Genomic DNA, 15,904 nt, shown 5'->3' on the forward strand with positions numbered 1-15,904 from the left:
TTAGCAAGCTACATTTAAAGTAGCTCACCTGTTAACCTGGATTAGAGTTTAGGTCCAATATGTAATGAGTCTCCCATTATCCATCAAAAGTTGGTTTTAATTTGTATTTAAAATTTTAATGTAAGTACAGTAGTTGCTGCCAGGATATAAAGTAGCAGGTTGTTGGGGCAATAAATAAAGGCTAACAGGTCATCTGCATGGCTTTTTGTCCCAGTTTAAACTTGCTCATATACACTCTGGTTTGCTGATATTATCAAGGTTCTGCTGTTTTGTCAAAAGAAATGAGGGTCATTTGCTGCCTCAGTGCCTTTTGGGCCCGATTTTACACAAAAGTTGATGAGATGTTTTACATTGCTGATACCATACTGAAATAAATGTTAAACCATTTTAGGTATTTAAGTGTATGCATAGGTCCAAAGTTTCCAACTTCCAAAAGCTGGTCCATTTCTGAAGTGACCTCGGAGGCTGAGGACTCACAGCGACTGATCAATGGCGGCGAAACCCCCAAGGGGGAGTGTGCAGGTACAATCCTCATGCAGGTGCATGCCCACATTTAAAATAAATAAATAAAATTATATGTGTAAACCACAAGAAAAAACCTGTAACATGAATGTCCCATCTCTCCCCATCTGGCTATTTTGGAAAAAAAAAATCCTTAAACATTTTTCACCCAGAATATAAGTTTAATCAGTAATACTATATCTGGTAACTTTAGGCTACATACTTTAATTCCTAACAAATCCCAAATTCACCAACATGTATTACACAAGTTTTGAGTTGCCATCCCCATTCATCCTTATGGGTGACTAACAACCATAATCCTATATGGGGAGGAAAGCATCCTAATACTAGATTACTTTATTGCTAAAAATGCTTTGTTTATGGAATGGTGGTTCTTCTACTTACCTTCACCCAGGGCATGAGATGTACTCTGCAATTGATTTCTCTCTGTATAATCCTGAACTACTACTCGACTTCTCCTAGCAGGCCTGGAATGACCTCTGTGGGAGTAACCACTTTCCCTTGATATTTACATCTACAGAAGCAGACATGCAACTAACAACTCCAAGGCAGCAACTTGTGTAACCGAACAGCTGGGCTAGAGCAATCGACAATTGAGCTTCTGCAAAGTGAACAATACGTTAGGTTATATTGGAGGTAAAAACTGCATAGGCATTATTAATTAAAAGACAACTTGCACAACATTTTATTTTGCTATAGTTTTATTCGAAATGGTTTCAACAGAAAATAGTTAATTCTACTTTGCAAAACACTTCCAATGTGCGCAGTTTTTCAACTTACATGCACTTCAATTAGGAGTGTTTTTTCCCCCTGAAATGCAAGGACAGTCTTATAGCAGTTCAGTTTTTTGCCAAATAAAAAAATGTGTCCTTATTCCTTATTGCTCAGACGCATGCTATATGGACTTGTCTTTAAACAATGCCAGCTTATCCTAAAATGCAATTTCAAATCATGATTATTTTATAGCTATTAAAAACAAATGCTGAATCTCAAATGCTACAAGCAGATAAAATCAACCATTTAAAAGTAAAACTTAGTTGCTCTGTATGTGCCTGTTGTTGCTGTTCAGTAGCTTGGGGTAGGAAGTGCCAATAGAGCGTCCATGTCTGTTGACAACAAGCTCCAGTTGGTACTGGTCCATATTCACCACCGCAGTGCTGGTTTTCTCGGTGGATGTCAGGAAGAAGATGGTAAACACTGCCATCTCAAACTCAGGACTGACACCAATGAAAGTACTGCCCACTGGTTTCAGGAGACCATGCCAGCTGAACTGTACATTCAATACGTGATCATCTGCATCTGGCTAATGGGAAGAGAACAAGAGAATAAATCCTGTTCCACTATCTGTTAAAAGTTGTAAATTCTTTAAGTTTCAGGTTCATGAATCTTCAGTCTCAATGACTACAATGACACTGAATCCTCAAAACTCATGTCAGAAGGTGTTTATTACCTTTCTATAACAGTAACTGTGACAGTATTGATGCCTGTAGTTCAGATTACAGAGTCTTCAAGACAGAGAGCTTTGTGCTCTTGGGTTTCTCTGTAAAATGACTAGACGAAGGTTTTTTCTTATTAGCTTCACTGTAACTATTAATGAAGTGGCGTGCATTAAACAAATGAATATAAAATTGTTAGCATGGACAAATTGCTTTGGGAAATGAAGAAGAAACTAGGTAGAACTCAACACCAATGGCGTCGATGGGGATGCCTCCGCCCGGTAGACTACACGCCTTATTAAGTTGTGATTTGGGGATGGACATTTGACCTCACAGTAATCTTGACCTGGTGAAATTACTTGTATCAGCCTTGGAGATATTGTGTTCACAAGGTTTTCGGACAGACATTTGACCTCATAGTGACCTTGACCTTAGACCTTTTGATCTCAAAATCTAATCAGTTCATGTTTGTCCCAAAGCGCACAAATGGTGAAAGTTTGGTGAAATTCCTTTCATTAGCCTTTGAGATATCGTGTTCACAAGGTTTCAGGACTGACGGACGGACAGACGCATGGACAGATGGACAACCCGAAAACATAATGCCTCCTGCACCTTACGGTGGCGGAGGCATAAAAAATACTTCAGCATGTGCCGTTATAGGAAATTAATCAACTTCATGGTGGTAACTGTAACTCCATTTCACACTGTCTGTCTGACTACATCAAACAGTTTACTGTACAATTATTTTACATTTCTGCTATGGTAGTACAGGTACTTTTAATATGGTTAGCCTACTGTTTTAAAGTGCTGTAGCAAATTTTCCCTACATGCCTCTAAATGTTTCTTTGTGAGGTCAGTTTCAATAATAAGCACAACCATTTCAGACTTTTCTCCAATTTGGTCTATTGTTACTTAATGAAACACTTATGTTGGAAAATCATCTTTTACTTTAAGTCAGGTTTTATCATTTTTACTCACTTTTTTCAACTTTTACTTTAAATGCCTCCAATTTTTCAGCAATATCTTTCAGTTTACAGTAGAGGTGTTAGACATTACCATATAATTTCTTGTTGCTTTGTAGCCCTTATAATCAAGAAGGTTCTGCTTTTCTTGGAGGTAAAACTGAACCCAGTTGTGGAGACCCATAATATCTCTTCCCGATTTTGTCTCACCAACAAACACATGTTCAAAGCCACTGGAGTCCTCTCTGGTCAGACAGGTATAGATTTAAAAATAAAAGGAAAAAAATAGGAAAGGAGAAAAAAGTTTCACATTACTAAATAAGCATGATGAAATGGGGAGAGAGTGACAGACAGACAGAGTGCAACAGAGAGAGAGAGAGTGCAACACAGACAGACGGAGAGAGACATACAGACAGAGACAGTGACACAGAAAGAGAGAGCGTGACACAGACAGACAGACAGACAGTGACACAGAGTGAGAGAGTGCAACACAGACAGAGAGACAGCGACACAGAGAGAGACAGAGAGCGCGACACAGACAGACAGCAACACAATAGAGCAACAGACAGACCGGAAGCATGACACAGAGAGAGCAACACAGAGAGAGAGAGAGAGAGAGAGAGAGAGAGAGAGACAGACAGACAGACAGACAGACTCACCCTCCAGTCCTATCTCTGTGGTAAAGTCGGAACCACATGGAGTACAGCTGACTCTTAAACCGCCTCAGGTTTGATTTTGATTTTCCCTTTTTAACTAAATACTGGTGAGCCCTCTGAAAAAGAGAAAAAAAATATGCATCATTAAATGAATTAAGCAGATGTCAGTGTTGTGCATTTCACTTTAGACCAACTATTACATGTTTTATTGCACACAGTATTATATTGTGGGTTTGATTTTCCAGGAGCTGCATCTAAGAACACAATGTGACTGGAAGAAGCAGCACTTTCACAATAATTACATGCATTACTTTGGCAGAACAGCAAACAACTGGCTACAGAGGCTTCAGCATTTTACAATTTATTTTGTATTTTTAAGAGAAAATGATGCTTTTGACGTGTGAAACAATGAGTGCAAAATGTTCACAGCCATATGTTTATTTTGTAAATAAAATAAAAATATTGATTTATGTGATATTAAATGATGTGTGGAGGAAAAACTGACAGTGACGAGACAAACTCTGACAAGAAGGAAAGAGCAAAGACTGACCAACCAATCGAGCAGAGTTAGAACTTACAGGTCCAGAAGAATGTCCAGGGTGTGAGAGGACATGCCCTTTCATTACCTCTGTTTAGAGGAGTTGAAAGGGGGATTGAGGCAGCTATAATAGTGGGCTCAACAGTTAAGGCTCTGGGTTACTGATTCAAGCCCCAGCACTGACAAGCTGCCACAGTTGGGCCCTTGAGCAAGGCCCTTAACCCTCTCTGCTCCAAGAGCACTGTGTCAAGTACCCCCTTGTTGTATGTTGCTCTGGATCAGAGCATCTGCTAAATGCCTGGAATGTAATGTAATATGAGGACTATATGATGTTTGTTCTTCAGGGTTGAAGATGACCATGACTTCAGTTTGGTGGGCAGTGGTTGTGGGTCTGGAGGTGTACTGATAAAGCCAATCTGGGCTTTGAAGGTATGCCTACATGTCGGGCACGCATTGGTAGGTGCTGTAGGGAAGGTGCTGATAGTTTGAGCCTTCTGTACAGCTCATTTCTTCTGGGCCTCAGCAATGCATCTCTGCTGCACGTGCGCCACTTTGCTCGCCATGCTGGATGATCCTGAGCAAGCAAGTCCCAGGAGTTAAGATCAATTTCTAGGGTTTTGAAGGACACTGAAATTTGCCATTGAAGCATTTCTTCTGCTCCCCCAGATGAGAAGAGTGTTAATGCTGGGAAGTCCAGCCCATTTTAGGACTTCTGTGTCTAGGATTTTGTCCTGCTGCTTGATATGAAAGAGTTTGCGGAGGTAGGTCAAATGGAAGTGATTGAGCTGCTTAGCGTGTCTGCTGTATACAGTCCAGGTCTCACAGGCATAAAGTAGGGTGGTAAGTATCACAGCACAGTAGACCTTCAGCTTAGTGGTAAGGCTGACATTCTCACAAAGTCTCCTGAAAGCGGCACTGGCCTTTGCAATCCTGTTGTTTACCTCGACATCTATGTTCACTGCTCAGGAAAGGGTACTGCCCAGGTAAGGCAGTTGACAAATTTGTTTAATGTTCTGCCCATTCACTGCAATATGTGGTTCTTGGTAGGGCCTTTCAGGCACGGGCTGGTACATTACCTGAGTCTTTTGGGTGCTGATGGGAAGACCGAAGTTGTCACAGGCTTGTGAAAAACTTCATTTCATGCTGCCATCTTCGTACAGGCATTGAGGGTGCAATCATCAGTGAACCAAAAGTCTTGGATGACAGTCTCCTTCACCTTGGTGACGGCCTGTAGGTGCCTGAGGTTGAACAGACCACCGTCAGTCCTGTATCTGAGGCGTATCCCATCCTGACAATCTTGGAAGGCATCTGTCAGCATGGCAGAGAAGACCAAGCTAAAGAGTATCAGGGCAAGAACACAGCCCTGTTTCATGCTGTTTGTTCCTGGGATTGCCTCCGGACTCATCTCCATCATCCAGTACTTTGACTATCATGCCACTGTAGAACTGCTGCACTATTGTGATGAACTTGCTGGGACAGCCAAACTTCTCCATTATCTTCCACAGGCCTTCTCTACTGACCGTATCAAAGGCCTTTGTTAGGTCAACAAAGGTTAACATCTGTGACAAAGCGCCAAGATCAGATGCCATCCCTGCTGAAGTTTACAAAGCGGGAAGCCCAACTATGATGCAGAAACTGACTGAACTCTTTCAGTCCACGTGGAATGCAGACTTATTGGACTATATAGTGTTCTAAACTCAATTGGTTGTGACCTAATACATGTATATGGTGAATGAAATGATTGAGTCTAACACATTCATAGAAGGAAATGCAAACTTTTCTTTAAATTATCTTCAATAATTGCTTATCCTGGTCTGGGTCACAGGGGATCTAAAGCCTGTCCCAGGAGCACTGAACATAGGCTGAGAATATATCCTGGATCAGATGCCATTCCATCTCAGGGCATGATGCTTACACGTGTCTATATCTAGGGGCAAATCAGAATCATCAGTCTACCTACTGGCATGTTTCTGACCCAAAACCCAGCACAGGCAATAATCTGAGTTCAGGATTTCAACTGATTTTTTTTTTCATGTATTTCCATATTATCAAATTAATGTACACAGTTTGACCATTATTGTAACTGTAAAAAGGAAAGAACATCTGGCAACCCTACCAGACTAAATTACATGTTTTGTTTTGGGGTTTTTTCGTGTAATTGCTAGGTTACACAACATTTTTGCACTTGCCTGATGAGTTTTTAAGCAACATCATCTTGGGTTTACACTCTCATACACAATGCAGAGTTGTTTTTATACCTTCATGACCGTTGTGTTCAAAATGGCATCAAGGAAAGCGTTATTCTCAGCTATCTCATCAGTAGTCACCTTCTCAGCTACACCGATGGACCTTTCATAGTTATCAAGCAGCTTCATGAAACCTAGAAAAAAAGAGTGAGAGAGATGCTTAGGTTGATGAAACGCTGTAATAAGAACTTTCGAACAAATTATTTGAGCTGTATGATCACAAACTCCCCTCGCCCCATCTGATTATGTGATCATGACATTTACAATGGTGCTTGAAAGTTTGTGAACCCTTTAGAATTTTCTATATTTCTGCATAAATATGACCTAAAACATCATCAGATTTTCAAACAAGTCCTAAAAGTAGATAAAGAGAACCCAGTTTAACAAATGAGACAAAAATATTATACTTGGTCATTTATTTATTGAGGAAAATGATCCAATATTACATATCTGTGAGTGGCAAAAGTATGTGAACCTCTAGGATTATCAGTTAATTTGAAGGTGAAATTAGAGTCAGGTGTTTTCAATCAATGGGATGATAATCAGGTGTGAGTGGGCACCCTGTTTTATTTAAAGAACAGGGATCTATCAAAGTCTGATCTTCACAACACATGTTTGTGGAAGTGTACCATGGCACGAACAAAGGAGATTTCTGAGGACCTCAGAAAAAGCGTTGTTGATGCTCATCAGGCTGGAAAAGGTTACAAAACCATCTCTAAAGAGTTTGGACTCCATCAATCCATAGTCAGACAGATTGTGTACAAATGGAGGAAATTCAAGACCATTGTTACCCTCCCAAGGAGTGGTCGACCAACAAAGATCACTCCAAGAGCAAGGTGTGTAATAGTCGGTGAGGTCACAAAGGACCCCAGGGTAATTTCTAAGCAACTGAAGGCCTCTCTCACATTGGCTAATGTTAATGTTCATGAGTCCACCATCAGGAGAACATTGAACAACAATGGTGTGCATGGCAAGGTTGCAAGGAGAAAGCCACTGCTCTCCAAAAAGAACATTGCTGCTTGTCTGCAGTTTGCTAAAGATCACATGGACAAGCCAGAAGGCTACTGGAAAAATGTTTTGTGGACAGATGAGACCAAAATAAAACTTTTTGGTTGAAATGAGAAGCATTAAGTTTGGAGAAAGGAAAACACTGCATTCCAGCATAAAAACCTTACCCCATCTGTGAAACATGGTGGTGGTAGTATCATGGTTTGGGCCTGTTTTGCTGCATCTGGGCCAGGACAGCTTGCCATCATTGATGGAGCAATGAATTCTGAATTATACCAGTGAATTCTAAAGGAAAATGTCAGGACATCTGTCCATGAACTGAATCTCAAGAGAAGGTGAGTCATGCAGCAAGACAATGACCCTAAGCACACAAGTTGTTCTACTTCTACCAAAGAATTGTTAAAGAAGAATTAAGTTAATGTTTTGGAATGGCCAAGTCAAAGTCCTGACCTTAATCCAATCAAAATGTTGTGGAAGGACCTGAAGCGAGCAGTTCATGTGAGGAAACCCACCAACATCCCAGAGTTGAAGCTGTTCTAGACGGAGGAATGGGCTAAAATTCCTTCAAGCCGGTGTGCAGGACTGATCAACAGTTACCGGAAATGTTTAGTTGCAGTTATTGCTGCACAAGGGGATCACACCAGATGCTGAAAGCAAAGGTTCACATACTTTTGCAACTCACAGATATGTAATCTCATCTCATCTCATCATCTCTAGCTGCTTTATCCTGTTCTACAGGGTTGCAGGCAAGCTGGAGCCCATCCCAGCTGACTACGGGCAAAAGGCAGGGTACACCTTGGACAAGTCGCCAGGTCATCACAGGGCTGACACATAGACACAGACAACCATTCACACCTACAGTCAATTTAGAGTCACCAGTTAACCTAACCTGCATGTCTTTGGACTGTGGGGGAAACCGGAGCACCCGGACATGGGGAGAACATGCAAACTCTGCACAGAAAGGCCCTTGCCAGCCACGGGGCTCGAACCCGGACCTTCTTGCTGTGAGGCGACAGCGCTAACCACTACACCACCGTGCCGCGCCAGATATGTAATATTGGATCATTTTCTTCAATAAATAAATGACCAAGTATAATATTTTTGTCTCATTTGTTTAACTGGGTTCTCTTTATCTACTTTTAGGACTTGTGTGAAAATCTGATGATGTTTTAGGTCATATTTATGCAGAAATATAGAAAATTCTAAAGCATTCACAAACTTTCAAGCACCACTGTATAAACAGATGATCACATCACCATTAAAACATAAAAACAGGCATGAGAATGACAGAGTATATCAGAGGAAAAAATCTCCTTGATCTGAAAACAGACTTAAAGTTCTCACAAAGATCATAAAATGTTTTTTTAATGGACAAAATCCTTCATTTCATATCTCAGTAAAGATGGACAGGCTTTGACCTAAATAAGTGATGACAGTCTATTTTAGACAAGTAATTCTTTTTATTAGGGGAAGCTATTCTCCTTGCATGTGTGTTCTTATCACGGTAGAGTTACTGCATTAAATAAATGCTTCACAGTGCATTAACGGTTCTTTGTAACCAAGCATACAAAATGGAAGCCTGACGGTTGGATAAAGAATCTCGGCACGCCTCTGAGAAAGGCATGTCGAGAGCTGCTCCTGGGAAAACTTGAGCTTTTCTGCAAGCCAAGCAGGTTTTTATGGCATATGTTTTCAAGAGTAGAGCATGTTAACAGTTTTGCTGAGGGTTTCTGTGAGGAAATTAATCGAAGCAGGTCTATTCGAAACTAAAAATAAAGCATAATTTTCTCTTACTTGTGTATGTAGTGATGGATTTCAGTTTGTTCTCGTCGACATAGGAGAAAAGAGGAGATGAAGCATGATCAACTGCGAATTCTCTCCCTTTGGGTATGAAGCCAGCTCGACCCTTTTTGTTGATAAAAAAGAATGTAGACAAAGAACTGACAACTTTCATAACATTAGAAAAATATAGAAATAAAAACTCCTATACTATTTCTTGAGGCATTTCACAACAGCTGTGGAATAGAAAAATCCCTAACAGTGAATAAAAAGCTACCCCTCTCTCTCTCTCTTTCTCTGTCTTATCACTTATCATATATTATAATAAATCATAATGCTGTACCTGCAGTGAGATATTGTAGTCTATCCCAGGCGTAAAGCGATTGACATCCAACTTCCAGAGCTCATCAAATATATTAGACAGCTCCTGGTTTACAGTTTGGCTGTATATTTTAGAAGAATTTCAGAAAGCTCTGTAAATAACTAAATATAATGTGTGAAACAAGGATTTAAAGAAAAAGATCAACTTACACTGCTGCATTCATATGTGCAAAGAATTCCAGGAGCACAATAAGACATCTCCATATTTGCCTGGAAAGGGATGCAAAATGAACATAGCAAATAATCAATGTACAGGCAATAACAATAAATATATGTACTGTATTTGCTATACAAACTACTCCACCACATATCACATGATTTCAAGCAGCCTGCAGTGGTTTCAGACGTACCAGACAGTACAGACAGTATGTAGGACCCTTACGGTAGTGCATAGTTTTTAGTGGATTATCTTGAAAAAGCATCACTGTGAGACACAAATGAGAAACATGTTGAAAGAATAATATAGCAGACATATCTGACCTGCTAGCCATTGCTCTGTTCTCCTGTGCAGCAGAACTGAAGTTACAGCGTCTTTTCCTTTGCTGAAACACTCCCCAAAATCAGGAATGGGTGGGATTTTTGTAGAATGACTCATTTAAGAGAGTCAGCCAATCGATTTCCAAACACAAGATATTTTGTTACTATTTCTCTGCTCCTTCCCTCCCCCCCCAGTACTTTTTTTTTTTCAAATACAGCATATAGACCATTAATAACATTTAAACAATGCCCTGTGACGGAAGTGCAGATGGTGCAGTGGTCATCACTGTCACCTCACAGCAAGAAGGTTCCAGGTTCGAACTTCATGGCCGACGGGGGCCTCCCTGTCTGGAGTTTGCATGTTCTTTCTGTATCTGTGTGGGCTTCCTCTGGGTGCTCCGGTTTCCTTCCACAGTTCAAAGACATGCAGATTAGGTAAAATACCCAGCCACTGGGGTTGCACAAGCCAGTGTATACTTAGCGCCAGTCCCAAGCTTGGATAGATTGGGGAGGGTTTCCTCAGGAAGAGCATCTGGTGTAAAACCAATGACAAATCAAATATGCGGAACAGATCTGCTGTGGCAACCCCAGATGGAAGCAGCCAAAAGAAAAAGACTGTGACATAAGTGCACAGCTATCACACAAATTGAACTTGGCAATGAAAAGACAGATTGTTATAGACAGTAATGTACATGACAGTACAAGAGCTAAAAGTGGCTTATCTAATCTGTCATTTATGCAATATTTGAGTCATTTGGCAGATTATTCCATCCAGCTGTAACTCAATTGTTCTTTTTTTTCCATCCTGACACCCTGTAGGCCAATTGGCCTGTCAGTTGCCAGCCTTTTACAAGGCTGTCTGTGTCTACTGAGAGCACACTTAATCTACCGCCGTCTTGCTAGGCCTGTCACAGCTTCACAACCATTCACACTCACATTCACACCTATGATCAATTTAGAGTTGCCAGTTAGCCTAACCTGCATGTCTTTGGACTGTGGGGAAAACCAGAGCACCCGGAGGAAACCCACGCGGACAGAACATGCAAACTGTGCACAGAAAGGCCCCTGCTGGTCACTGGGCTCAAACCCAGGATCTTCTTGCTGTGAGGTGACAGTGCTAACCACTACACCACCGTGCCACCCTGTAACTCAATGACTACTCAAATGACTCACTCACTTAATTGGAAAGTTCAAAAGAATCAAATTCATCAAATAGGATGTTCCATATACCAGTATGGAAATGTGTCCCAAACAGTGGTGGGTATATATATATATATATATATATATATATATATAAAAAGTAGGACATATACAGTAGATTGTAAATAATACAGCTCCATCTGTATCCTATAGGTGGGGTTTGTAAAATATAATTTTAATATATTTATACCTGTAACATTATATTAAAATAAGTAGTTAGTAAACTAGATCAAACTATTATATTGTTATATGCAATTGTGGCAGCGGGGGCGTGGTCAAGCGTCAGTCTGTGAACGGAGGGCAGAGTCAGGGAAGGTAAGTGGCAGAATCACTGCACCTGATGTCAGTTAACCTGTGTTTGTGTGTCTTCCCCAGTGACCGCGTCCTGTAAAAGGAGAGAAAGAGCAGAGGAAGGGAGCTCTCTCCCCAACCAGACGACTTATGTGTGTGTGCGTGTATGTGGGGCTGGGAGATTGTAAAGTAACTGAAAAGTGCAAAAATAAAGAGTTTTTGGAAACTCAGTTCTGGCCTGCCGTACTTCTGTGCTCCACCCACCCGCTCGAAGTTCTACAGTGGTGCTGAAACCCGGGAATCGGAGCACAGAGGAGAACAGCCCCATGGAGTCCTCCCCCTTTGCGGACCTGATCCACACCCTCACCATGGCCCAACAGAGCCAGCACCAGGCGCTGGTCGCCCTCCGAAAGGAGCAAGAGCAAAGGTTCGAGGCCCTGGTGCTGGCGCAACAGGAAGATCGTCAGGCGTTCCGGCACCTCCTCGCATTGGTGGGGTCCACCACCTCCACCGCTGCGGGCCCTCCCCACCTCACTCTAATGAAGATGGGCCTGCACAACGACCCCAAGGCCTTCCTCGCGCTCTTTGAGCAAGCAGCAGAGGCCTGGGGCTGGCCGGTGGAACAGCGCGCAGTGCGCCTCCTCCCCCTGTTAATGGGCGAGGCACAGCTCCCTGCCGACAGTCGGCTGGTCTATGCAGACCTGCGCCGGGCCGTCCTCCAGCGTGTGGGGCGCACCCCAGAACAACAATGCCAGCGCTTCGGCGCTCTGCGCCTAGAGGAGGTTGGCTGGCCGTTCGCGTTTGGCCAGCAACTCCGGGACGCCTGCCGGCAGTGGCTGAGGGCTGACAACCGTGATGCTGAGGGAATCGTCGATCTGGTGGTACTGGAGCAGTTCATCGCCCGACTTCCCGAAGGGACCGTGGAGTGGGTCCAGTGCCATCACCCGGCGTCGCTGGATCAAGCCATCGAGCTGGCGGAGGACCATTTGGCGGCTGTTCCAACGGCAGGACAGCATATCTCCTCTTCTCCCCTCTCCTCTTTCTCTCTCCCCCTCCCCTTCTGTTCCTCGTCCTCACCCCATTCCCCCACCGCAGAGGCGGGGGCTGGCTCCACCCCAGCTGGCCCGCCGCACCCGCGGTGCCCTCCCGTTTCCCACTTCCGTGTCTGTCTCTCCCCCCCTCAGGTGAGTGAGCCTGAGAACGCCGGTGCAGAGAGAGAGCTTGGGCCAGTTTGCTAGCGCTGCGGGGAGCCGGGGCACCTCCAGCATCAGTGCTCGGTAATGGAGGTGGGCGCGGTGGTCCGGATCCCCGATGTGCCAGGGACCGCCCTCGATCGGGCCGGAGCGTATCGCATGCTGGTGAGTATCCAAGGGGATATGTATCAGGCTTTGGTGGACTCTAGCTGTAATCAGACCTCAATCCACCAAAGCCTGGTGCAAAACAAGGCATTGGGGAGAGCACAGTTGGTGAAGGTGTTGTGTGTGCACGGGTATGTTCACAACTACCCTTTAGTGTCGGTCCACATTCTATTTCCAGGGGAGAAATTTAGTGTAAAGGCGGCGGTTAATCCTCGCCTTACCCACTCGATAATTTTGGGGACTGATTGGCCAGGATTTCAGGAATTAATGACTCATTTAGTGAAGCGTGGGGCCTGCCATAGTTCAGTAGGGGGAGGTCCTGGTGTAGCATTGGTGGGAGCAGCTGTCACAGAGCCGTCTACATCATCACTGCGTCAGAGTGAGGAGCAGCAGGCTCCTCCTCCTTCTCTCGGGGAATCCCTCGTGGATTTCCCGTTACAGCAGTCACGAGACGAGACTCTGCGGCATGCGTTTGACCAAGTGAGAGTAATCGATGGTCAAACGCTCCAGCCAAACGCCACCCCGTCCTTCCCCTATTTTTCTATTATGAAGGATACATTATACCGAGTGATGCAGGACACTCAGACTAAGGAGCCGATCACACAACTTTTAATCCCAAAGAGCCACCAGGAATTGGTATTCCAGGTGGCTCATTTTAATCCCATGGCTGGACACTTGGGGCAGGATAAGACACTAGCCCGAATAATGGCCCGGTTCTATTGGCCAGGGATTCGCGGCGATGTCCGTAGGTGGTGCATGGCGTGCCGCAAATGGCAGTTAGTAAATCCAGTGGCCATTCCAAAAGTGCCTTTGCGCCCTCTGCCATTAATTGAGACCCCGTTCGAAAGAATTGGGATGGATCTTGTCGGGCCATTAGATAGGTCAACACGAGGGTATCGCTTTATTTTAGTTCTGGTGGACTATGCAACGTGATATCCAGAAGCAGTGCCTCTTCGCCATATCTCAGCATGTAGTATTGCGGAAGCACTCTTCCATGTCATCTCCCAAGTTGGAATCCCCAAAGAGATTCTGACTGATCAAGGCACTACATTTATGTCACACACACGGCACGAACTGTATGGGTTACTGGGAATTAAGCCGATCCACACCAGCGTTTATCACCCACAAATGGACGGTTTAGTCAAACAGTTCAATCACACCCTCAAGAACATAATTAAAAAGTTTGCACGCGAGGACGCATGCAATTGGGATAAATGGCTCGAACCCCTGTTATTCGCAGTGCGAGAGGTCCCACAAGCCTCCACGGGGTTCTCCCCGTTGGAATTATTATATGGGCATAAGCCACGTGGCATCCTAGATGTACTGCGGGAAAATTGGGAGGAGGGACCTTCAACGAGCAAAAATGAAATTCAATACATTAATCGACCTGCGTGCAAAACTCCACACACACGCGCGCACACACACATCTAACCCAGGAGAATTTGCGGCAGGCCCAAGAACGGCAAATCTGCCTGTATGACAGGGGTACGCACCTTAGGGAGTTCGCACTGGGAGATAAAGTACTCGTGCTGTTGCCTACGTAGAGCTCCAAATTGATCGCCAAGTGGCAAGGACCCTTTGAGGTCACACGGCGAGTCGGGGACGTCGACTATGAGGTGAGGCGAACGGACAGGGGTGGGGCACTATAGATTTACCACCTCAATTTACTCAAACTTTGGAACGAGGAGGTCCCTGTGTCGTTGGTTCCGGAGAAGGCGGAGCTGGGGCCGGAGGTTCAAAAGGGAACATTGACATCGCTTACCTCTCTGGCCCCCTGTGGAGACCACCTCTCCCTGACCCAACTCATGGAGGTTGCCCAGTTGCAGACCGAATTTTCGGACGTGTTCTCGCCCCTGCCCGGCCACACCCGCCTCATAGAACACCACATTGAGACACCCCCGGGGGTGGTAGTGCGCAGCCGCCCTTACAGGCTGCCTGAACACAAGAAAAAGGTGGTTCGGGAAGAACTTGAGGCCATGCTCGACATGGGCATCGTCGAGGAGTCCCACAGTGACTGGAGCAGCCCGGTGGTCTTGGTTCCCAAGGCCGACGGATCGGTCCGGTTCTGTGTGGACTATAGAAAAGTCAACGTGGTGTCTAAATTCGATGCGTACCCAGTGCCTCGTATTGACGAGTTGCTGGATCGACTAGGCACGGCTCGCTTTTATTCGACACTGGATTTGACAAAGGGTTATTGGCAGATCCCCTTGACTCCATTATCCCGAGAAAAAACGGCCTTTTCCACACTGTTTGGCTTACACCAATTTGTCACACTTCCTTTTGGGCTGTTTGGGGTGCCCGCTACGTTCCAGCTGCTTATGGGCAGGGTCGTCCACCCCCACGCCACCTATGTGGCCGCATACTTAGACAAAATTATAATCTATAGTAATGACTGGCCGTGGCATCTGCAACACCTGAGGGCTGTCCTTGGGTCGCTGAGGCGAGTGGGTCTCACAGCCAACCTGAAGAAGTGTGCGATTGGGTGGGCAGAAGTATGGTATCTGGACTTCCACTTGGGCAATGGGCAGGTGCATCCCCAAATCAATAAGACAGCAGCGATTCCGGCGTGCCCAAGGCCCAAGACCAAAAAGGGGTTGAGACAGTCCCTGGGGCTGACTGGCTACTATCGTAGGTTTATACCTAATTATTCGGACGTCACCAGCCCACTGACTGAGCTCACTAAAAAGGGAGCACCAGATCCAGTCCAGTGGACGGAGCAATGCCAGCGGGTTTTCTTTGAGGTGAAAGCTGCACTGTATGGGGGGCCACTGTTACACTCCCCTGACTTTTCTCTCCCCTTTATGTTGCAGATGGATGTGTCGGACAGAGGGCTGGGGGCTGTTCTGTCCCAGGAGGTGGAGGGGGAGGATCGCCCAGTGCTGTACATCAGCAGAAAGCTGTCTGTGCATGAGGGACACTACAGCATGATAGAGAAGGAGTGCCTAGCCATCAAGTGGGCAGTCCTCGCTCTCTGCTACTACCTGCTGGAACGCCCTTTCACCCTCTGTTCAGACCACGCGCCCCTCCAGTGGCTCCACCGCATGAAGGAT

At 44.7% G+C, this 15,904-nt stretch overlaps 1 protein-coding gene across 1 annotated transcript; it reads right to left on the reverse strand.

Moving 5' to 3' along the window:
• Positions 1-1,205: 1,205 nt before the first annotated feature.
• endouc (endonuclease, polyU-specific C) lies at positions 1,206-10,111 on the reverse strand. Its single transcript, XM_060923755.1, has 8 exons — positions 10,009-10,111; positions 9,679-9,738; positions 9,491-9,590; positions 9,163-9,274; positions 6,373-6,494; positions 3,580-3,692; positions 3,015-3,165; positions 1,206-1,825 (listed from the first exon to the last, which is right to left on the reverse strand). The coding sequence occupies exons 1-8, from the start codon at positions 10,017-10,019 to the stop codon at positions 1,556-1,558; spliced, it is 939 nt and encodes a 312-aa protein (XP_060779738.1). The 5' UTR covers positions 10,020-10,111; the 3' UTR covers positions 1,206-1,555.
• Positions 10,112-15,904: the final 5,793 nt, after the last annotated feature.

This window comes from Neoarius graeffei, chromosome 6, assembly GCF_027579695.1.
Source record: "Neoarius graeffei isolate fNeoGra1 chromosome 6, fNeoGra1.pri, whole genome shotgun sequence".
Taxonomy (NCBI): Eukaryota; Metazoa; Chordata; class Actinopteri; order Siluriformes; family Ariidae; genus Neoarius; species Neoarius graeffei.